This window comes from Pavona decussata, unplaced genomic scaffold, assembly GCF_977016875.1.
Source record: "Pavona decussata unplaced genomic scaffold, jaPavDecu1.1 SCAFFOLD_187, whole genome shotgun sequence".
Lineage (NCBI taxonomy): Eukaryota > Metazoa > Cnidaria > Anthozoa > Scleractinia > Agariciidae > Pavona > Pavona decussata.
Window position 1 is genome coordinate 540,673 of NW_028145596.1, and position 25,137 is coordinate 565,809.

Sequence of the window (25,137 nt, forward strand, 5' to 3'; positions counted from 1 at the left end):
TACTGTATGTGGATCCGCCATGTTTTTCTGGGTTTTGTGGGATATTCAAATGTGGGATACATTACGTCGGCGAGAAACCGCAGAATCAGGTTACGGTTGGCGGCTGCCTAGTACCCAGGGCCCAGTTATTCATAGGTTTTCATCTCCAGTGCACTGGCGGTGTCACAGTGATTTGTGTAGCGTTGTAGTTTGGTCTTCGTGGCAGATATGTCTTCTCACCTTGTAACCAATAATGAACGTTCTTCTTTCCACCAATGAAACTGCGTTGTGATCGTGTCCTCTGTGATTATTTTGACAAGGGAGGGGATCAACTTGGTCGACTTTCGCCGGCGATAAGCATTAAGAAATCGCCATTTTGAACTAAACACGAACTGAACTGAACCATCGCGAGATGACTCGTGAATTGCAGGTAAGCAGCCTTTGTATTATTTTCGTGCAGTGTTTTGCAGGACTTTTCTTTGTACTGTAAACTACATTCGATGCCAGTTGAAACCCGAATGGCTGACGCAAAGCTGTCGTCCTTTTGCTAGATGTGCTAGTTTTAATTTCGAGATCTGTGCAATGTTTCTGTGGAACTTAAACTGCGGAACACTTTATTACCTGATGCACGTTTTCCTGGTTTTACAAGTATCATAAGTTCGACTTCAGCTCGAGAACAATAAAAACTTGCTGATTGACCATGCCCCTGGGCAGGATGAAAGTCATCTCACCATGCATGATAAACTTTATCTGACCCAAAATTATTTCCATCTTGTCCTTGCTGGAAACCACATACCCTGCTGGCAGAGCTTTTCTTAACTCCACAGGAAGAAAGAAAGGCTCTACAGAAATTGTGTTTTATGGAGTATGCTCATATTTGCTTGGATATACTGACTAGTTTCAAATTCAGGGTGTCTGAAAAACTCAGACCTCAGACCCTGGAAAAGCTCAGACCCCCTTAAAGATCATTTTGAGACTTAGCGTCCTGTCACAACATTGATGATCAACCAAAAGCTAAATTTTACAAATACAAAATGTTAATTGTTAAGACTGGTGATGGTTGATCATTCACCGAAGTGGAGGTGAATAGTGATGGATATTTACCCAGCCGCAAAGCGGTGAGGTAAATATCCATCACTTTCACCGACATTGAGGTGAATAATTGTTTTAGTATATACCACACAAGCTGAATAACCAGTGGACCACAAAATTATTTTATTTCTGACAATATTTATTCAGATAATACTGACAAAATGGTATGAAATTTAAAAAATCTTGCACACCACGCGGTAAGCAATTTCTCATGCAGTAGAAAGTTCTGTCTCGCTTCCTTGCAGACAAATAAAACTTTTGGAGACACTTGTTTAGTTCCTACAGTTGTTGCCATTTATGTATTTTTTTAACAGCCACCTTGTTTATTGAGTAACCATGGCGAAAAGGGTAGTACTTGGCTAATGACCTCCAAACTAGCCAATCAGTACATGCGAGAAGTACTATTCACTTGTGTGGTATATACTAATTTTATCTGTTTGGGGTGATCTACCGCACCGCTATCGTAAATTCAATTCAATGGTATTTAGGCATTTTAAAACTTTTCTTTAGTGCTGAGTTAGGTGACACACAGCCAGATTTTATTATTAACAGGACCTAGCACCACTGTGACCTTGAAAATTATGCTATTAGTGTTTTTTGTTTCTAAACTAGTTGTTGTCACCAAAGGATTATTTTCAACTTGTGTTAAATATTTATGGCTTTCAAGCCTTTTACTGAAGTGTTTGTTTGCCTTGTTTGATGGCTAATTGTGCATTTTAGGAGTATCTGGTCACTGCAGCCTGATATTGTTATGGCAAAATGTTTGTAACCAGTATCTGTTTCTGAGACACCCTTCAAATTCAGGCCAAGTCCTATGGCTTCAAATTAGTGTTTACCCAACAACAGCAACAAGCTTCCCCTAAATGGAAAATTTTGGAATTCAGATATCAGTAACTGCTTCCATCTCGATACCACTGAGGCCTTCAATTTTCACTGTTGAGTAAAGGTACACGCAAGTCATTTGAATTGTTGTGTGAATCATTTTGAAAGGCATTTCCTCACCAGAAATATGCACTTCTTTCAAAACTTATGGAAAAGCTGTAATTTAGGAACACAAAGAATCAGTCAATTGAAGGGCTGGGAGCATAACGGACCTATGTCGAATTTCAGCCCGTTTTTCGATTTTGCTTGGATTTGTCCGAATTTTTGCATGTGAACTTCAATTCGATTGAAAAACATTGTCCAGTGTTTTTTTCCGCCGATTTGTGTTTCGTATTGGGAATAGTTACCATCTTCTAAAGAAAAATCGATAACATGATAGTCAATATGGATGACCAAAAGGACAATGCATTGAGCATTAATATTTGTATTAAATATAAACTTGTGGTCTTTGAACCATGGGACACGAAAGCGGTCTTTCTCGCGGGAGAAACGAAAAGAATTCTGTTATGCTTTTATTTGATTCTGTTACAAACTACTACATGCGTGACAGGAATGTAAGAAACGCACAACAGATACAATATGTCATCAAAATGTCAGCACATTTCTTGGCCACAGTTCTCACCACTAAAAAGTCATTTTTATATGTTCGCTGGCAATGTATTACCTTTAGCAGCACATAAATGCTTTGTTTATCGTTTGATCACCATGTTGAAATGCTTTCCTAAATGTGTTTCACAGAGAAAATCTATTTTCGAACAGTTCTCACCCCATTACGTAAAAATAATTCAAAATTCTATTAATTTCTTTATTGCGACATGGGTGAGAACTGTTGCCAAAGTACTAAGATGCACTTTTGCTGTGATCAAGAGGGGTAGAATAGAAGGGCAACAAATCGGTTTTTCATTGAGAGAAAACTTATCTCGAAACAAGCCATTTCCTTCCCTGCAACACGATTTGAATAAGCAAGAACTGAGGGCGAGAACTGTTACGCATTGAAAGAAAACTAAGTTCTATGTCACGCACTGCGTGACTTACGGCTTTACTGGCTTTCAAGAGAGTGGTCTTTGTATGAAGTGCAGTTATTTTCCCTAACGGTTAAGTGAAACGTTACAGCCACTAGTTGGTTCTATCGCCTTGAAGGGAAAACACAAAATTGGAGCTTGCATTTTGGTGAAATCACGCTAAAGCTATTTGCGCCACACTTAACCTACGGCTAAAAAGTAACTTTCTTGACTTCGTTAATGCACAAAGCAAAAATATGCACCATACGACTTGGCTGACCGCAAGCCGTAACTTACTTTACAATGTTTCCGCTTCCCAAATAGGCACGGTCACCTTACAACAAGAACGCGCGGTCCGAGTCCTCTTAACCGACGAGTACGACGTGGACAACATCTCTAACAACATTACCCTTCCAAGCGCGTTCACTGGTAAACAAGCAAACCACCACATCCCCCCCCCCCCCCCCCAACTCAGTGTTGTTTTCTAGGTCACGAACAGTCTCCTGGCAAGCATCACCTTCCAAATCAACATTGCATAAGGGGGAGGGGGGGAGGGAGAAGTAACTGTGGTAGAATTACGAAGAGAGAAACAGTAAGTGAGTGGTTTTTCCATCTGTTTTCAGTTGTCATTGCATAGGGGGAGGGGGTGGGAGAGAGAAGTAAAGTTCTGTGGTAGAATTAACAAGAGAGAAATCATAAGCAAGTGGTTTTTGCGCTGTTCGTGTTTGGTTTTCTCAAGGAGTTTTGTGCACGATTGTAAAACCGCGAAATGTTTTTTAAACCTGGGAGAGCAAAAATTCGGACAAATCCGAGCGAAATCGAAAACTGGGCTAAAATTCGACATAAGTCGGTTATGCTCTCAGCCCTTCAATTGTTTTTCAAAGGCAGAATGATTATTTGAAATAAATGTGATGGTATCTTTCAAGCCTAGTGAATGAATGAGAAATTGATTTATTATTCTAGAAAGTGACACAGGCATGCTCAGAAAAAAGAAATCCAAGTGCTCAGATCAGGAGTCGAACCTAAGACCTTCCGATTACTAGTTCAGATGCTCTACCACTGAGCTATAGGAGACTCGTGGGAGCTTAGGCCAATATACCACACGTTCAACATTCAAATCCTAGCAGTATGAAGGATATTTGCCCCATGAACCTAGTTTAATGGCCTTTGCTCCTATGAGTCTCCTGTAGCTCAGTGGTAGAGCATCTGAACTAGTATTCGGAAGGTCTTAGGCTCAACTCCTGATAGGAGCACTCAGATTTCTTTTTTCCAAGTGTGCCTGCGTCACTTTCTAGAATAATACATCATAAGTCAGTTATCAAAGAATGATTTCTTTGCTTTTAACTTTGACTCTTAATTCCATGTTTAAGCTGTCAAGTATTCCTCAAAGTGTGTTTGCTTTAGCATTCTAAAAGTGGAGGTGTGTGATGAAGTCTTATTAGCATAGATTCAAAACATTACTCCATCGAGGCTCTCAAGCTTATAAGAAATTGTTTTGCCTTGGTGCAGTGGGCTCATTTTTGGCTTTCAGTTTTTAATTTATTTTAAAAATGATATGTGCACTATCAAAACCGGTCTAATGACAGAAAACCAGAGTGACTAGGCCAAAAGTTTGGACTTAATAGAGACCTCAAAGGCTTGACATGATTTCTGCAGTCTGAAAACGTTTGTCACAGTTCATGCCAGTCCTTACACTGTTAAACACGGGTGAAATAATTCTGGGATGAGCTAATCTGAGAGCAAAACCATGTAAACAACATCATGGAAATGACTGGACACCAAGCTGAACTTGTCCCAGAATGAGAAGTGATCCATGTAAACAGGCTGTTAGTCTACTTGGCAGCCATTGTTCTGGAGATGTACTGTGTAGTGATCTCAATAACAACTTTTGTAGTACTAATAAAATTTAAGATTCTGTACTCTTAAGTAATAAAAATCATAAAATTTGGGAACAATCTATTTAGACCAACCAAACTTCATTAGCCCTGTTGAAAGAACAAATATGTTCCCAAAGTTTACAATAAAATAATAATTGTTGCCTTCGGCAAAAAGATTTGTGTTGCATAAGTTTCTTGTGCAAGAAAGCAGCACTTCCTAACAACAACCCATGCATTTCAAGGTGACTGGGTAAAATTGTAAGAACACTGACTGTGCTGTGATGGCAATTTTTGTCAATGATCCTGATCACAATGAAAAGCAATGGAGGTCACTCAATACACTTGTACTGTAAAAATTTGAATTTATTGTAGCCCGCAAAATCTTCAGTAGAATGAGTGCTAGAGGCGCTTTATTTTTTAAGGCCAATTTAGACAGTACAGCTTTTGCTTATGACTGTTGCATGCAATTTCTTTTTTGTGCGCTGCTCACGTCATGAAAAAAATTGTACACAACTCTCGTCATTCAACATGCCCATTGCCTACAACTATGACTGTCATACATATAGGATTTTAAAATATGTTTCACAATCCTACAATATTTTATATGTCATGCACAACAAGTTGTAAGTTTGATTTACATGAAACATGAGTCAAGAATTTTTGATGAGTCCAGAGATTTTTGTAGCCTCCCACGCAGTCGTTTTTAGGGGACTCGTGTTACGAGGTAATACGAGTCCCCTAAAAACGACTGTGTGGGAGGCTAGAGATTTTTGAGGCTATCTGTAAAATCAAAGTCAACGAAAAGTTTGACTTATTCACTGAAGATTTTCTGTGAAAAAAACCGGATACTTTTTTTTCCAGATAGAACATCATGAATTCTTTAAACAAGAAACTGAACTTCAGGAGACAGGGTATATGTAGCTAGGGTAATGTAAATTGTCTGACTGGTAAAAAAGAGCTTGACCAATATCAAATAACTTCAAACCCTAACCCTAGATCAAATAATGATACTCCCTTGGGTTGGGCTAATAAACTTTATCTTTACAGGGTGGCCCAGTCAGCAGCAAGGCTGGTATCCATAGGGGCCCTGTAAGTTTGTGGATATTAATTGACCTAGTGATAGACTAAATACATGTATTTTTGGTAAACTTATTATCAGAAGATTGGCCAGAAGACAACCTTGGGTGGTCACCTTTTTTAGATAGAATGCTGTGCAACTGTATAATATTGGGAAGAATGCCAATAACACAAACCAACACTGGAATTATTAACCCTTAATATCGAAGAACAAATTCTCCTACCTTTTTCCCATACTTTTCCTATAAAAGTACTTGGGAGACGTTATTAAAATATCAAGAAATTTCATTTTGGGCTATCATATCCTTAATTCTCATGACCTCAGGGGTGGAATAAGCATTGATATTACTAGGGGAAATTTGATACTGATCACTGTTAATACAATACAAGTCAGAATAATAATATTATTCTTGTGTGTTTATTATGTATACCAAATAGGTTTTTAGCTATGTTTTTTAAAAATGTTTTCATGCTATGATCTTCAGATTTAATAACTTAAATATTCCTTTATAAATTATTTTTCAGCTAGGTCACTCACTTTTCTAAAGTTCTTCACTTCCAAGTGTACTAAAGTTTCTATCTTTTATACATGCAGACATCCATAAGAAATTGACCAGTTCTCTTTTTATGGTCAGTCTCAACTTTTAGTGAACTGTGCATGTGCTGCATGAAACTGTCCTACTCTTGAACAGCAAAGACAAAAATCATGTTAAACAGCTTGGGATTTATGCAACCTGAATTTCTCTGTATACTGAGCAAATAAAAGTTTTCACCTACATCTAGACCGAGAATGCTGTATTATTCGGTGAGTGAAACAGGCATACTCGGAAAAGGAAATCATGTAGACTGTTTTACAATAAAAAAAAAGGAAATAACTTTATAATCTACAAGAGGCAAAATAAAAGACTGCAGGGTTTGTTTTCCTTAGGCCATTTGGTGCACTTTGTCTGCTTTGTCAAGTCAAGAATTCAATCATTGTTGATGAAAAATAACCTGTCTATTCAGATAGGCCACTCTGAAATAATAATAACCAATCTTAATCATCATCATCATTATCATCTTCTTATCATGGTAACAATTAAGTTTCTTGATATTTCTGATTTTATGTAGATTAAGGGCAGATGGATGAAATTGGGATCAAGAATTAGCTGAACAGGTAAGTTCAAACATGGAAGCTACTTAAGACAAAGTAGTCAGATCAAATAAACAGTAGTTGTAAGTGTTCGGCAGTAGCTCCTATCTAACCAAACTATTGTAAATGCATTATAGACAATTCACTACCTTACAGAGAGCAGTAAGTTAATTATGAAAAGTCAATCCATGTTAAAGGGGCTATATCATGGGGATTTTTATGTGTTTTGATCAAGAATTGTGCTGCAACTGAATCTAAGTACCTATTCCTGTTTATGAAATGCCCCCAAAAACACCAATAAAAAGAAGATGTCAAGTTTTCAATTTTTAGCAATTTTTCAAAGACACAAGAGGACTTGAAAAAGTTGGCCGTTTTTTTCAAGTTACAACCCACTTCTATCTTCGCCATCTGTAGCCAGACTTGTAATTACGTGTAATCACAGTGTACACTATAGTGTTGTAACTTTTAACAAAACTGCAACCTTCATTTTTGGGCTTGCATGTGTGAAAGTGCATCTAGGTACTTCAATGAAAGTGTTACTTAAAGTAACTGACATTGTCCTCCAACCATTTTCTTAGCAACATACTGTAGGTCATTCAATGCCTTGTGACATCACACCTGGGTATACATAACCTTGGCTAAAACGGCAACGCAACTGTACTAACAGGACTTGTCATTGTCAGATTCACGCTTGGTCAATACTTACCAGCCGTTACCCTTGCTGAAGGGAATGTTAGACAAAATAGACATTACCTCGCTCCGAAGACCGTTTTCCAATACACAAACTCTAATTTTCACCATCCCTCCAATAACTGCCACGTGGGCTACAAACGTACTTTTCCTAACTCAATACTGGTTGAAAACTTATCTGTGTGCGTAGTGAGGATATTTTTTGATTACTGATTTATTTTGCTTTTCTGAAATAGATTGACAGAAACATAACTGGAGTTATAATTGGATGAAGCACCGCAGAAGATACATAAGAAGACTAAGAGGCAGATTATGAGGACATGATGAAAATAATGGAACTTTGTGCAAAAAAGTCACTCACATTGAACGGCCAGCATCAAGTTGAAGTCAATCTATTGTACCATTCTGAGAGAATCGCTGCTTGTAAACCATTTACACTTTTAAACTTTAAGCGATTCGTTAATTCTTTCAGTTGATCCTTTCGCCCGTACCAAGAGAGCCATTTTTTTTACGAGATTTTAAAACAAACAAACAAATAAACACATCAAAATTGAATGAAGTCTTAGCTTTGGAATAAATTTGCTTTAAACGTAAGAAGTCGCCATCTATATCCATACACTTATTTATAGATTGTTTTGCAGCGCTTGGTGCACTGATAAATGTTGCAAATGTCATAGATAACAGAATAAACAGAGAGTTGAAAGGTTTTGGAGATAGACAGTCATATCATGTCTAGGAGGGGCTCAAGATTTTGAGCTATTGATGAGTCAGGGAACATGAAAAGATCATCTCACTGGCACAAATTCTTGAGGGATCTCACCAGCCATCGACCATATGTTATTTGTCCCGTTGAATTAGCTGAACAGTAGATTTGCAAAAGGAAAAATATTGGCTTGCGGAAAGAACTATTTATGAAGGCTCTTAGTAGTTTTCCATTCTTGCTCGTAATGCTAACGAAAATCAGCGGCCGGTTTTGCTTTGATGAGGCCTCTTTAACCCGCTAAACGTTCGAGTAATGAGTTGTAAAATTCGATTGAGGTACGATTTTCCTTTCTATCTGTGAATAAATTAACTTTCATGATGTTCCAGCTGGCTTCAATGCTGAACACACTTTTTCATTAATTGAAGAGAGGAAAGACTTCTATTGATCATCATAAGCAACCCTATTGACCAACGCTGTTGGTAGACACCGGCGCGCGGACAAAACTTTGTAAGGGGCGCTGAACGCAATTTAATGGAACTTGTTAGTCGTTTGTGAACAGAGACGGTTTTAGAATTTTTGTTGCCCAAATATATCTTGGCTACCAGAATTCAGTACTGTCTAGAACACAGAGGATTAGAAATACCATTTTCTCTGCGTTTTACTTGACAAGTTGTGGCTTGTACAATCTGCTAAGAGTTCCGCCTAGAAGCCTCAGTATTCCAAGTGATCAGAGAGTGAAGGAGGGGGGGAGGAAAAGTTAACGTGTCGGGTAAAGTATGACTAGGGGAAAAAGGGGAGAGCGTGTACACCTTCACTCATCTATGGTGTAAACTACTGGGCCCTTTCATTTTTCATTTGAGTCGTTTTGTTTTTCTACATTGTTATGATTCACGAAGTTGAGTTTTTTTGGGTGATGTAAATAGCCCATCTTATTCTTATTTTCCCGGGGGCTTTCAGCGCCCAGGTATCACGGCGGCTTTGATCCTAAGAAACTGGATCTCCCTGATTGGTTAACCTCAGTGTCATTCTTCACGCGTTGAGTGAGGCTATTTTACCAGTAAATATGTGATTTTCGATCATTTGATTACAAGGTATGGCAAATCATCATGAGAGCTAAATTCGTGCTCCGATAGTGGACCATTTTTCCCGACAAAGTATAATCATTTACGACTGGGAAGCTGCAGCAAATAAAAAACGTACAAACAAATAACAGGATGATATCTGTACTGATGAAGGGCCCATCGTACATTGTTAAAAAGTCAACCAGAGAACAACAGATTGCTCTTCTGATGAGAACCGAATTACCAAAAAGTACGTCACTGTAAAACAACTTTGCTCGAGGGTCAAAGAAATCGGCCGGTGCTGTACAAGAGCCTTTCATTCCCACTCCAAAATAATAAATAAAACTTGCGCTGGGTCGCAGTAGTTTATCTGATTTGAAATCACTTGAAAAACTGGATTATAACGGATTAAAAAAAAACATGAAATAATTGACTGAAAGTTCACCGTGCTGCCAATTGCTGAGCTCCTTTCTTTGGTTTCAAGTGACCCAAATTACTCAGTCTGAATTGGACTCACTAGGTGCCACAAAGCAACGCACTTTCAACTTAACTTTTCAGCTTTGTTTATTGCCCAAATTACTAACAGGCATCGTTACATTAGCATTTCTTAACAAAAGTCATGATATTGAGCTGGAAAGCTCACAAGCCTTTCTAGGCTTATCCCGGGAGACCCCCTATTCACTAGTATCTCCGGGTGTAATAACCGCGCCACAGAGCGCTTTGTGGTGTTTTGATTAGGCCACAAAGCGCTCTGTGGCACCTTATTTAGTCCACAAAGCGCTCTCTGGTGATAAAATTGGAAAACTCATATAATGTTCACGAGATCGTATGATATGCTTCTAGGTGTCAAGGAAACACCCAGATTTCATTGTTGAATGCCCTAAAACTGACCACAAAGCGCTATATGGCTTCGCATACATAACCACAAAGCGCACTGTGGTAATTGTCAGATAAAACATCACAAAGCGCTTTATGACTTTCGTATAAACGACTTAAAAAACGCTCTCAGTGAAGACAAAAAGACATATAAATCTGCAAATTCCGCTAGTCAGTTTTAAAGTAACAGAAATAAGGCGACGGTAGATTAAAAACATGGGACAGACGTGAGTAAGTATTGAGATTTGTGTCGCGCTTCTCCTTTGGGCTCCTGTTTGTTTGCGACAAATAAATGGTATTGAAAACCGGACAACTGATGTCCCAAAAATGTATATAGACTGAGGACACACCTAAACATTTGGTACTATTGTAATAAAACTTCAGAACGTTGCCGAACATATTGCGCTCTAAGTCACAGCAATTTTGCTTTTCAATTTGGCTGCACTAAGTTTCTAGAGAAAATTTGGAGTGCTATGATACGAAGATCAAGGAGAATCGTTGAGTTTGAAGCTCTCCCGTTTGTTGGGGGGAAGAAGCGTTCTCCTTCTTGTCGGTTAGGCCGTAAGCTCAATGTTAACATTTCCTTCTCCGATTTATCCTCTTATTTACGCAGATCGTATGAGGTTTAGAGGCTTGTGGAAACTGAACACAAACGCACATACTGTTGCTTTCGAGTTTTAAACGAAGTCGATCGATGTAAGCCGCTCAGTTACGTCGCTTTCAAATCAAGTCAAATATATTTGCCACTTACCCTCACCCCGTCGAATAACCAATTTTGCTCGAGGACCGAACTGCAACGGAGTCTCTTTACCAGTCTTAATTCGCGTGGGCCAACATAGATCGCATTATGTGATTGGCCCATTATATCACATTACGTCAGAGGACATGTCTGCAACGGAGGACATAACTGCAATGGTACACACGACGAACCCTGACACGAGAAGGGAAAAGCCCTGGGAACGAGGTTGTCCTGATTGGCCACAATTTTTTTTTCGCGGGAATTTTCAGTTGATTGACATTTCAAATGACTTCTACCCGTGAGAAATGTTACGGCCACAGACGGCCACATAAAAAGAAAACAAGACGCCGCAGACACACACACACAAAAAAAAACATACGTAAATGGAAAAAAAAATTGAAATAGTCTGCCGGTTGCGTGCAAAGACTCACAGTGGATCTACTAATATATTTACAAGGCGGGAAAAGAGAAGAACTTGCCAGTTATCATTGACATGGTAAATGCTGGACTCACTTCGTATGACAAAACCGAGGTGCATGTTATTACTTTTTGCTCCTGTCAGTCCTGTGTTTTTAATTGCCATAATTGATAATCTACACGCAATATTATACACCTTGACCTTCACTTCAATTCAAGGATGAATGAAGATACCCACTGGCCAATTAGGATTGAGCTGCGCACGCGTCGCGATTTTATGATGAATCTGCACGTCTTAAAAAAAGCTTTCGAGAGCAGACGTGTTTGGCCTACATGCGGTTAAAACAAAAGCTGGGCGTTTGTTCTTACAGGCTGTCTTCGAGAAATTCAAGCAGCTTCTTCTCTGCATGCAGAGCTCTTTTTTCGTCAGCAAGACCAAAAAAAAAAAAAGAGAGATCTCTGCCAGCCGGGAAAGCTGCTTCAAACGCCGAGAGATTCATGCAGCAGCCGACACATGTACAGGTTTTAACACTTTTTAAGTCGGCAATTGTCGTCGCAGAAACTTCGAAGCGACAGGAATTTCTCTTGCAAACGTAGGTTTTGAGAACGACTCAACTTTACAAGGGAATATTTTACCAGTTTCTTTCCCGTTTTATACTGGGAACGAGGTTGGGATACATTATTCAGGGAGAAACCGCTGAATCAGGTTCCTGTTGGCAGCTGCCTAGTACCCAGGGCCCGATTAGTCGACACCAGTGTGGATCCATCCAGTGGGAGGGTCGGGAGGGTCCGCCCCTCCCCCTCTCCACTCTCAAACCTGAGCTTTTATCATTGTTATGATTATTTAAAAAAGTTTTTGTATCTAAAATTTTTACAACTAAACTGAGGTCGCAATGATTATTATCTTACCCTGCTAGCAGAGGTTTCTTTCTGACAAATCTTTTAGCATGTACGAAGTCGTTCGCGTCTCTTTCAGATTTCACGTAGTCGGCTTGTTTACTACGCGAAAAACAAGAGACGCAGACGACTTCATACATGCTGAAAGACTTTCCAGAGAGAAACCTCTGCTAGCAGGGTATTATTATCTCGATCTCAGGTCGTTTGAAAAACGGAAACTTCACAAGTTCAAGATCGTTCAACACTGCCGGAAAACGTATCGAGTGTCTGAAATTTGCTGAGGAGGCTAAATATCCAAACATAAGGGTCTTACTTACAGTTGGTTGCACTCTCCCCGTCAGTTCTGCTGAAGCTGAGCCGGTCACTGATTTAATCAAGTCGTCAGCGACAGGATGCCAAAGAAGAGAGCCTCTCGGGACTTGCTTTGCATTCAAAATTCCGAAAATAACACAAATACTGAAAAATATCTTAGTTCACGTCATTGGGAGCAAAGGTATTTTGCCCAGAACTCGAGTTGGTTCGTTTATGAGATGAAATAAATGGCCATACCGCAAGTTGCGGCTTTCAAATTTTTCGTAAGCTTTTACTTTTCAGCAACTTCTTTTTAGATTTTTTTTGGAATTCTGTCAATTTGAATCAACTCTTGCATTCGATAGAACTGTGGGCTGAGTGTTCAGTTTTAGAGTAAGAGCAGCGCCCTTAATTTTCCTAGGGATTAAAGCGAGCGACGGCCTCGTGAGCTAGCGCGAAAATCATTGCTTCCCGCGAGGGGACGCGACGCACGAACAGAAGCCGTCGCGTCCCTCGCGGGAAGCAATTTTCGCGCACGCTTGCGTGGTTTAATTTGGTTGTTTTACTTTACCTAAGAAAAATATGGACAGCTGCTTCTAATCTAGTACAGTCAGGGGCGTAGCTAGCCTTTAAGCCATTAAGCACGGGCTTAAAAGGAATTTTCGTAATTAGTTTTTTAACAGCCGAAAGGCCGTATTTTCTTTTGCTTACTATTCAATAGCGAATACCCGCTATATCGACGTTTTATTTTGAAAAATGAATTAATGATGGATTTTAATATTAGATATTAAAAAATGCTAAAAGCTAAACAAAGGATAGAACTGTTACTGACTTTGAAATAGTTTTGCGCACGAAACTGTCAGTTGGCTGTAGATTTCCGCCTTACAGAGGCTTTGACAGCCGTGCGCCTGTAATTGTAAGAAAGAAAGTAGAACGGACATAAGCTGATCATTCAAAATCCTTGTCAATGACTCCAATTGATCAATCAGCGAGAGAACTAAATAAAGAGTGTTGCACACACGAGAGGACAACAAGAAGGTGCGGGTACGGGAGGAGTTCCTTGGGTTTGTACAAGCTGAGAGTACCACAGGACAGGCGCTAGCCGCGAGAGGTTTCTAGAGACCCAGCAGGGCTATGGACTGGATAGGTATTGACCGCATGCGCGCACAGGGCTATGTTGGGGCGGCAAACATGGCAGGGATTCACAGAGGTGTCCAAGCAATTATCAGGTATCGCGAGATGGGCGCTTGCAGAGGGGGAGAGTCCAAACAACCGGGAGGATACACTGAGTTTCACAAGTGAAGATCTCTATCTGAATGTTGCCTACCGTGTTGATCATTCTCCTCACAATGCCAGTGTCCGCTGCTACACCAGAGAGAACATTTAGCATCATGAAAAGAGTGAAAAGATACGTGCGGTCCACTATGCTGACAGAACGACTATCATCTCTGGCTGTTATGCACGCATACAGGGAGATGCCGATTGACCCCCGAGAGAGCCATCAGCGACCTCTGTGTGAGCAAACCAAGAAGGCTTGCATTTGACTGATGGTTAGTCCGTAATAGTCATGCACATAATCATGCCAGGCGGTCTTTGTTAATTTTAAATTTTCCTTTTAATATACCAAAATCCCACAAGGAAAAGGAATCAGCTGTGCATCTGTATTAATTAAAGCATTAGATTGTTGACTGTTATGGATAAACTAGTAAAAACACATTTTCTTACTTTGGACGATGGCCGCGTGACTTACGCTATGCAACTTGGGCTTAAATGGAAAAAATGGCTGGCTACGCCCCTGGCTCCATTTCTCCTATCTATATTCACTAGACCAAAGAGGACTAGCTGACGAAAATGGTAGCTTTATTTTTAACTTATTTTAGAGAGTAACCATGACAACAAATGACAGCTCACTGTTTTTTGAAGAAGTGCTTAGGCCTCCATGGGGAAGATTAGTGCTAAACCCTAAAAAAGCGGATGTTCTCTGCCCAAATGGAGCTCTATTCTCTGAGTTCTCTGCCTAACAAATGGAGCTCTATTCTCTGAGTTCTCTGCCTAACAAATGGGCCTCTGTTCTCGTCTACGTCAGGGCTATCGGTATTAAGAATACTACATTGTATACACACCATAAGGTGTCCAGCCTTGTTTAGGAGTATCCATTCCAGGGACAACCATCAAGGCACATGATCTCGGCAATCACACGGAATAACAGGGGACTGTGAACAGTCTACGTAAAATCACTTCATTCAAGTATCAATGTATTTAGCAAAGAGAGCACTTATTGGGGACACTTTCCGAGTCGAATTGGAATTTACAGGTGTTGGTTTTTGAGGAGAGAGGAAAACCGGCGTAGCCGGAGAAAAACATCTCGGAGCAAGGACAAGAGCCAACAACAAACTCAACTCACGTATAACGCCGAGTCCGGGAGTTGAACCCGGGTCACATTAGTGGGAGGCAAGTGCTCTCACCACTGCGCCATCCCTGCTCCCTCAGCAGCCGGTTGGAAAAGAAATTACGTTTCGATTTAACCAAAATTTCCCTTCCTATTTTGTTCGCTGCTTTTTGCGCCATCACGATAGTCTCTTGATTGACAAAACAAAGATGAAAACGAGTATCTTCACCTAAACAGCGAAAGCCCTTCCTCTGGACACGGAAAGTTTGGGGAAAAAGATAAACATCTGGAAGAAAACAGGTGTCGCTACAGTCACGTGAGGGAAGTTAACGCAAGTATATATTGAGATCTCGTATTCTAGCAGCATATTTGATTCCGTTGATTCCATTCGGAAGAACACAGTGCCGAATGTTGAAACAGTCATCTCTCTGGTGAAGAATTTAAATTGACTTTATCAAGTAAAGCCTCCAACGCAGGCTTTCTTTGGCGCGTTATGTCACGCAGTCCTCTCTGAAAGTCATTGTGGAGGACTGCGTGACGTGACGAACCGCAGAACGTCTGGGTAGGAGGCTGCATCAAAGGGTGAAACAACTTCGTTCTCAGGGTCTCTCCTCTTCACGTCCCAGGGAGCGAGACGTGAAGAGGACAGACTGCCTGGGAACGAGGTTGAGGACGAAATATTCCTGATTGGGGTGGTACTCTTTGATTTTGCGTTTTTATTAATTAAGTAAAGTAGTAGGTGTTTGGGGGGAAGTGCTGCAATTATCCACCAGTCAGTTCCAAGAGCGCCCACTGACCCTCACGGCCGGGACAAACCAGCTGGACAAATTCTCCATGGTGCAGTTAAACAAACGTTGATTTCTTCGCTTCTGGGCTTACCATGATCTATTAGAAGCATATTAACGCCAAACTAGGTCTTGAAATAAATCCTGTTTCTCGGTATTGTGGCAGTGATCGTTCTGTGGATCTACCATTTCAATTGTGTCCTTTTTGTCTTTGCTGCTAAATTTATCGTTTAAATGAATTCGAGGCTGCAGTGTTGTGAGGTGAAAACCACAAGACCGTGAAATGCCTGGGGGTTGACCATTGCCCCACACCCGGAACGAACAATGTTGAAAAATTCAATAAAAACCGGTAACTGTGTTTTAAAGGACCAAAATGGAAGTACCGGACCCTGTAGTAAAGAATCTTATCAGCAACAAATTGTATAACAAATAATTAACAATTATTCCATTCGCGCTTGTTGGATATGAGATGGTGGTAAATAGCCAACGAGGCGCAAAGCGCCGAGTTGGCTATAACCAGTCTCATATCCAACAAGCGCGAATGGAATAATTGTTTTATTAAATTTTCCCCGTTTGGATATTGATGTTAAAGTTTAAAGAATTTTATTTTAAGTAAAAATTTCTTTGAAATTAAAACCACCATGTTGAGGCAACTTCCGACCAAAGCGCGCGAAATTTAATGATCACATGACACACGCAGCTCATTGCGAACCTGGTACGGAGTTGAATGAAAAGTCGAAAGCGAAGTAGATCGGACACAGCCGGACATCTCAAATTCAAGAACGTTCAAGTGTACGAGTAACAACCTTTCTGAGACAAGCATTCAAGTGCTTTTGAAGTTCCAGCTGATCGAGAAGCGTAATAGTTGTGCACATTTGAGCAAATGTTTTGCTAGTGTGGTGCCGAGCGAAGGAAGGGATCAAGGACGGCTTTTTTATGCTGAACTGAATTCCTCGCAGACGTTTCAAAACACTTAAGGCAAGCCGAGTCCAAGTGTACGAGGTATAACCTCATTGAAACAAGCCGTCAGTGCACGTTTTTAAACTTCGAGCTTATCGAGAAGCGTAAGAGCTGTGCACATTTGTGCAAATGTTTTGCTGAGTGGTGCCGAGCGACGGAAACGAACATTGTGGCCGCCGCTCGTACGGATTTCATGTATGAACTTTTGTAACTGGAGTCCTCGTAAATGCGTAGAAACAGAAAGGCAGGCATTAAGCTCTTAAGAAATTTCTTCGATCGGTTTCTTCTTACTGCCGGGATTTGCAAGCCATCCTGAAATTTTTGAAGGTAACCGGTTGTTATTGTTGTTGTTGTTGTTGTTGTTATGTGATCTAAACAATCTAAGGCCCCGTTCAGACTAGGTGCTCGTTCCCCGTTCTCAGGCACGGGCACTAGTCAGTCTGAACAGAGCTTTTTGTCGGTGCCCGAACAAAAATCTGGGCACCGTGCCCGGGCACGGGCACTACCTCCAAAGGTAGTACTCGGGCACCGTTCCTGGGCACGGGCACTGGTGTGAACAGGATTTTGTCAGTTCCCATATTTTTTCCTCATGCCTCCTTACGATACAGCAAACAAACTGGCGGGCGCTAAATGTACGAAGGAGAACACGATTGCTCCTTGGGCACCAAGGAGTGTGAACAACGTCCTTTTTAGCGCCCGGGCACAGAGCTCTGGCACGGGCACCTTGTCTGAACAGGGCCTAAATCGTAAAATCGTGCAATTTTTCTGATTTTAAAGGAAACTTCGGAGATACGTACCATTAAATAGTGTCATTCCGAACTTTGTGGCTTTTATTGTTGTCATTGTCTGGTATTTCTTTTTTTCTTCATTTTTCTGAAGAAACTTTCGCTTCCCGCCGAAAAAAGGTTTTCAGCTTAGCGACACCTGGGGCAATCGTTTTCCATGTAAGGTCAAACTACGGTATATGAGCTGATAACCGAGATTTAGTGAACCAATCACAACGCTAGAAATGCAATATCCAAGGCTGAGAATTTAATGCAAAATAGAGCAAGGCTGATTTCACGGTCAGTGAAATATACTTTCCAACATTTCAAAGGCACGTTCTTTCTTCTTCGGGGTATGTTGAGACTGAGCCTGTGGCAAAAGACGTTACAATTTAAAACAGTTACAATAGCAAAATGCCCGGCCAATTCCCCCCGGCGCAGGGGGGAATTATCGCGCAACTTTACCAAAGAAAATAACGCCACGCAAGTTGCGGCGAGTGAAGAGGGGAGTTTACACAGGTTTTGCAGTGCTGAGGTTGTTGTTCCAATCCTCAATCAGCTCTCGAGAGTTGACCAAAGAGTGTATGATTGTTTTTTTTTTTTAATTTTTGTTGTTTTCTGGGTCCTGGCAGAGTGGGTCCGTTTCCCATTGGAGCAAGCTTTCAGCGAGTGGAGATGCCGCGGGTGAAGTAGAAGGAGTTTACCTAGAGAAAAAAAAAACGTTTTCCAAGTTTGTAAGTAAATCGTTGTTTATCTAGCGGTTTTCAAGCGTAAAAAAATTCATAATTTGCTTGAATTTCGTGCGTTGTCAAACAGCAGGGGCACTGTCCATTTAGCCAAATTTTCGGTTCAGCGAGTTGGAAGGCAAATAGAATGCGTGGATCAAACGGAAATTTTCCTGAGAAAACGGAAGATGTTGGGGAGGTACTTCACTCTTTCCGTTTCAAAGGGTCGGATTGGAAATTCCCGATCCATTTGTACTAAATATCCATTGTGTTGTCTTTTTGCGTCATCATTGCGTCATCACGTGCGTCTTTTGATCTACCAATGAGATTACAAGTTTGGAAAAAATGGAAAAACTCCTTTCCATTTGACACGAAAAGATTCCGAAATTTCCAAACGAAACTTTTGGCTAAATGAATGAACAGTGCCCTAGTTTATGCCTTACAACTTTTATCTTCAAGTTTGAGACTAATTTTTATTCAACTCGTCGCGGGATTTTTTCTTTTCCGCCATTGCAAAAGCTTTTAAAAACATCGTTAGTAGCAGGTTGTGTAATTAGTAAAGAACGTTTACATTAAAAATTCACGTATCTTTCCGAAGATTAATGCGATTCAAACAAATGTAAACAGCTTCCTGAACTCTCAGACGGTATTTGGAAAACTGTTGGCCAACGATTTCAAAGTGCTATTCATCTACGCGCGCATGCGCCTGGGGTGATATAGTCCCTTTAAGACCGATATGGCAATCTGTTTATTGTCTCACATTCCCAATGGTGTGGAGAGGGAAGGGTCGGAGAGTCGGAGGTACTAGATAAAGTGTCATACCGGGGAGGTTCCGCCCGGAGGGTCACCCTTCTACCCTTAACCCTTACCTTTACCGTATTATCCGGGGGACCGTATTAAGCGAGGTCTCAGAATAAACGTCATGGACACATGTTTTATCGATACAAAGACTGCAGAATACAGTTTAAAACCAACAGAACGAAATTTAACGCTTAACCGTTTCTTACACCTCACTCGAATAGCCTCGCACTAAAATTCACTTTCTCGAGTGTTTGCTCTGTCTTTGCTCTGCAGGGACATTTTCAAATTGTGGTTCAGCCAGAAGGACTGAATATTAGACAATTTATACAGTGCGCAGATAACCAGTATCCATAAAACGATCTGTACAAACTGATCGTCAAACCGTATAAACCCCTCGCTCAGATAAGACATGGAGATATTCAAGTCCCCTTAATGAGATGTAATTTTCCATCTGTATACGGACCGAAAAGTGTCTTTACGATCTGTACAAACCGAACGGGTCGTCAAACCGTATAAACCCCTCGCTCGACACAAATGACGTGGAAATATTCTAAGTCCCCTTAATGAGATGCAATTTTCCGTCCGTATACGGACCGACAATTGTCTTTCCGTACGGTTCGTGAGACTGTTTTTTTCAAACCCTATCAGTTTGCCTATATTAGACATGACTGTCAGAGAGGGGACTCGAACCTGGGCCCTCAAGATACCAAGTCTGCGCCTCTAATCACTCGGCCGCGCCGCCTCACCCTGATGTAGAGATTTGATTGTCTATTGACTAAAAGGAGTTTTCTTTGTTCGTCAACAGGGCATTTACAGGGTAAGTTTGGAAAAGCTCCAAGATGCATCAGAACCTGGTAACGAAAATGGCAGCCAAGAAATGGAAGATACCACGACACTCGAGGATAAGGACACTGGTGATTCATTAAAGGAAAGGAAAGTGGGAATCTCTGTTGGAAAGGAAAAGGAATCACTTCGTCAATCCACTCAAGAAGTTCTTCAGCAACACAAACTGGTCTTTCATGATGTTAACACTGTAAGTCGCTCATCTATCTGTATTCTTAAGGTAAACTATCAAACACGAGAAAGGGTGTTTCATCAGATATCCAAACACTGAGAAGTAGGTTGAAAAAGCGAGGCGCAGCCGAGTTCTTTTAAACGACTTCGAGGTGTTTGGATATCTGATGAAACACGCTTTCGAGTGTTTGATATGGCTTCTCAAATTTGGAATAATTATTGGAGAAATTCAAGGCTAAAGTTGGCAAAATTTTATGTTTATTAGGAAGACACATGATCCAAATCACGGTCACAGTAGAGATTTTCTTTGTTTTCTCTTGATGAGTTATTCATGAGTTTGAGAATGTAATGGCTAATGAGGGTGTGCCGTTGGATAAGATCGCATTTTCACGACTGGGTTGACTACAATTTGGTCGAAATTTTTAGTATAGTAAGGGAAGTGGTCAAAACCACTATACTCAAACGCAACTCACTAAACCACAACAAACCACGAGAAACTTAAAAGATGGTGTCTTTATTGCAAAGCCACCCTCCATCCAGCAGTGAAAAAAAATACATAGGCACGCAAAGCCTGCATGACCTATGTTGAAGTTTTTGTGGTCATAGGGTTAATTTTTTAAAGCACAATTTATATCCCAGGTGGGTTATGAGGAATCACCGTGAAAAAAAACTTAGACTTGCAAGCTCACTAGTCAAGAAAAGAGGAAAGAGAAAACTTAAGAAAATCTAACAAGCAAACAGTTGGTGTTTAGACTAGTTTGTTCAGTCGAAACGTGTTGCTAGTCTTTCATTACAAGTAAGCTCCAAATAGAAATCATTTTGAAGGGTGATTGCTGCCATCAATAGAAGTTAAAAACAACGAAATAAAAGAGGGGTTATGATCAATTGCAGGTGGAATCAGCCTTGCTTTTATTCATTTCCATTGCGCATATGCCACACATTGGCATTCCAATCCTGGCAGTATCCAAGATGTTTGTCCTGTGAACCCAGTTTAACGGCCTTAGCTCCCACGAGTTTCCTGAACCTCAGTGGTAGAGCATCCGAACTAGTAATCGGAAGGTCTTGGGTTCGACTCCTGATAGGAGCACTCGGATTTTCTGTTTTCCGAGTATGCCTGTGTCATCCAATAAATAATACATCATTCTCAGCCTTGCTTTTGTTGCACTATTCATATACATTCGCACGTGACTGGCCACAGAATAGACTATAATGAGGTAAGCGGTCTAGGAGGTCATGGCGCAAAACCAGCAAGAACTGCCCTCAATATTCAGCTCTACTGTGGAGCCGTAATAACAACTGTTATGGTGTGTTGCTAAGCAGTGCACGTGATCTTCTTTTGTCTCTGTAGCTTGAGTTTGCAAATGCTATAACCAAGTCCGATCCAGATGTTAAACGTCTTTTAAATCCAGACTCCACGCAGAATGTCCCGTATGACTGTTTGTACAATCCCCAGTCAATAGACAAGGTAGGGAGATTGCGTGACACTGTAGATGTAACGTGTTCCTTGTACTACTGCCAAGGCTTAGAGCATACGTAAAAGGAAATAAATGTAGTGTCGTAATAGACTATTTCCGAGTTGCTGTGAACCTCATTATCAAAACGAGGCTAAGTGCAAAGTTTTTGTTATGAAAATTAGTTTTCATTCATATGCAAACAAAACTAATTTTCATATGAAAAGCTTTGCACTTAGCCTTGCTTTCATAATGAGGTTCGCAGCAACTCGGAAATGACCTATTTGTGTTGCAAGCAGCCTAACCCATAATCAGGGAGGGGAAAGGAGGGCGAGAAAAGCGAGAGAAATGAAGGAACCCTCCCCTCTCCCAAATCTTCTACCTTTCCTCACTTTTTTCGCCCTCCCTACTCCTCCCCGACTACACCTGCTTCGCAGGCTAGGGGAGGGGTTACTCTTACTCCTATAATGGACTTTTCGTAGAGCCTCCGAAGAGTGAGTGCGGGCTCATTTTCATAACAGTGACTGGTCATCGAGCCCACCCAAAAACGGTGCCTTGTCTCAGGCTGGAGGTATATTGAAGGGAAGGGATTTCACGAGATGAAGTGTAGATGAGATGGGGAAGAACTGTTACTTAACAGCTCCAAGGAAATACTATGCAGTGTTTCTACTTAAGCTATGCGGAAGGGATTACTTTTTCTTGCAAAAATGGTTTATAACAGGGTAAGGGTTTGGACCTCGAGGCGGAGTATCCCCGTAGAAAACTGGTGAGGACTCCCTCCCCCACCACTCCACTTTGGCTGTGTTTTAGTCCATCGTGATAATGTAGTCTTCGAAGTGAAGAGGATATCGATTAACACTCTTTTGTAGTAGTTGTTATTAGAACACTGATTACTCAGTTCAAAGTTTGTTTTCCCCAGGTTCGTTTCAACCCTAATAAGCAAGCTTTTTCGTGGCTTGCCTCAGGAGGCGCAGCTGGTCTGGCAAGGCTCCATTTAGTCAAACAGATCGAGTGAAGAAACGCTGGTGTTAGGTAAGGAGTCATCAATCTTCTGATGCGGGCGTCAGAGGGAAAGAGCGAGAACAACCACTGGATTGTGAAGAGGAAGAAGTTTCACGAATCAGACAAAACTGCGGAATTTCATTTGCGTTACCCGTTGCCATTTGAAAGTCACAAAACGTCAATTAAAAGTAGCCTCTAAGCTCGCTCTCCAATCTGGGGTCTTACCCTATCAGGCGAGGGCACAAGTAAGGTGCGAAGTATTGGTATTCCCCGCCCCAATCCTCTCGCTGCTCTCCCCGTTGGACTCTGGTCTCGTGAGACCTCAATTGGAGAGCCTGCTTGCCAGCTAATTGAAAGAAGCTCCGTGTTACTCTTTGGCTTTCACTTCGTTGTTCGTACTTAAAGATTTCGTCTTAACACTTACCGTTCAATCCACCAAGTAGAGCACTATGACCAATACCACAAGAAAGCGCTTCACAAAAGTTCTCCGTTTGTGCAGGGTTCAATTCTTGTTGCCGCCCCGTGGGTGGTGGTGGTGGTGCTTTTTTTTTTGGGGGGGGGGGGGGGGGCGACTCCCGCAATAAGAACTTTTCACGGTAGCTTTTCCACGGGTACGGGCCTGGACAAGTTTACATAGCTACTCGCGCAGAAATTTACCTTTCTTCATGAATTTTCTGTTGTCAGTTTTCGATTACAATGTTGCCATCCTCCTGTAAACCGAGCAGTTTATTTGCAATGAAAAAGAGAAGATTCGCCATGCCGCATTGGAATCAGTAACATACTAATACTTGCAATATTTAAGGCAGTGTTGTTAAGTTGGAGCCTCCTTCCGTAGTGAATAGAGCTTACAGTTTATTCGTACCATTTCAGCGGCGTTTTCAATCGTTGTTTAAAAAACTCTAGGTTTTGCTAAAATACTGAAATAAATATCTGTAATACGCTCGTAAAACGAAGTCCCAAGGGTGGGAATTCCTCAAAGGTGGGGCATTGCCTCTTTTTTTTGTCCCCAGGGTTTGGGAATAGAACGGTTAAGTGAAAACACGAAATTGCAAATCCCCGGGGTGATCCCAGGGAGTGGAGGGCGTTTGGTACCACTGAGTAAGAATTGAACCGTGTATTAGCGTTCAATCTTTAACTTTGGAATTCCCGCTATCAAAATGAATCTTCTCTTGACTGTTTTCTGTGTATTTCTATCAGGCCACTAAGGAGAAAATTGCTTAAAGACCACGAAAACACTGTAAATTACAAAGGTTACTACCACATGTTCCCAACAGGGCTTTTCAACAAACAATGACATAAATTTCAATCTACCTGGATATTGGAAACGGGCCGGGCTCGTTCAAGGATTGAAGTTATGCTTCTTTGACGGTACTTCTCTCTTTTGTACCATTCTGGGGCTGCATTCACGAAGCCCGCGTCAGCTAAGATATATCCATAGTATTGTCTCTTCACAAAACAATACTTAGATACAGCCTAGCTAAGGACAGTCAACAACGCAGCCGTTATTAATGTCGTCACGCAACCCATCTCCCCAGTTAGTAGGCAGAGGCGTTGCGTGACTACCCTAAGACTGAACTAAAGAGGCCTTTATGAATCTAGCCCCTCAACCTTCCTGTGGCTATGAAACCAGTCATTCGGTGTCGTTTCACCAAAATTCGTGCAAAAAGACAGTGTCCTCCTAATACAGAGGAATTTATGAGGTATTTATGCGCAGTTAATGACTACGCGGGAAAAGCAGATCTTGGTATGTATTTCAAGGGCTACTAAAATCCGAAAAGTAAATGGGGAGTAATGACGCATTTCTTAGAGACAACAATAAATGGTGTTTGTTTTCAAATTGTAGCTTTATTATCTCCAAAAAAGGCGTGGTTGTATATCCCCCGTTTTCTTTTTGGATTTGCTTAGCCCTTAATGAGATCTCATTCTCCCTTTCTAAGATCTTACTGACCTCACTTTCCCACAAAATAGCCCCAGTCCTAAAAAAAATGAGTTTCTCGGATCATCCCGAGATACGCTGAACGTATGGGCAGTAGCAAAATGATATACCATTCTTACCCGGGGTGGGGGGGTACTCTCAAAAAAATTGGATAGGGGTGTGCGGTCCGCTTCCCAAAACCCTTACCCTATTTATGACCAAAATCTGCGATTTTCCCTACCCTATTTATGACCTGACCCTTAAATCAATACCCTGTTTCAGACCTGCCTTATAATTATTTCCCTAGTCCAGACCAATGTTAAAGGCGTGACAAGCCGTTGCGGCACGTACACAGTTGCTGTAAACATCATGATGAAGAAGTAGCTTCTAAAAAAACGAATTTAAGACTAGAGTGCAAAAATCGATACCCTATTTATTACCAAAATGGCGGCAAAATGGCTAAAATCGATACCCTATTTATGACCAAAACGGCTGAAAACACATACCTATATAGCCCATATAAGGGAGTACCCCCACCCCCTCCCCCCCACGGGCATTCTTACTACAAACGCTTAAGTTCGTCGTCGAACCATAAAGGGCATAATAGATCAGGAAGT

General features: G+C 41.1%; 1 protein-coding gene and 1 long non-coding RNA gene across 2 annotated transcripts; both read left to right on the plus strand.

Annotated features, from left to right (window-relative positions):
* Positions 1 to 176: 176 nt before the first annotated feature.
* LOC146462471 (uncharacterized) lies at positions 177 to 8,083 on the plus strand. The gene is made up of 3 exons (XR_014857127.1): positions 177 to 409; positions 7,019 to 7,064; positions 7,967 to 8,083. It is a non-coding gene; the product is annotated as an uncharacterized LOC146462471 (long non-coding RNA).
* Positions 8,084 to 18,256: 10,173 nt separating this feature from the next.
* Positions 18,257 to 23,117, plus strand: LOC146462472 (general transcription factor 3C polypeptide 2-like). Its single transcript, XM_085085600.1, has 4 exons — positions 18,257 to 18,346; positions 19,944 to 20,171; positions 21,501 to 21,617; positions 22,523 to 23,117. The coding sequence occupies exons 2-4, from the start codon at positions 20,016 to 20,018 to the stop codon at positions 22,616 to 22,618; spliced, it is 369 nt and encodes a 122-aa protein (XP_084941726.1). The 5' UTR covers positions 18,257 to 18,346; positions 19,944 to 20,015; the 3' UTR covers positions 22,619 to 23,117.
* Positions 23,118 to 25,137: the final 2,020 nt, after the last annotated feature.

Coding starts and splice junctions, on each gene's coding strand:
- LOC146462472 (XM_085085600.1), top strand. CDS start 20,016: ATGGAAGATACCACGACACTCGAGGATAAGGACACTGGTGATTCATTA. Junction 20,172..21,500: donor TCTTTCATGATGTTAACACT/GTAAGTCGCTCA, acceptor TTGTCTCTGTAG/CTTGAGTTTGCAAATGCTAT. Junction 21,618..22,522: donor ATCCCCAGTCAATAGACAAG/GTAGGGAGATTG, acceptor TGTTTTCCCCAG/GTTCGTTTCAACCCTAATAA.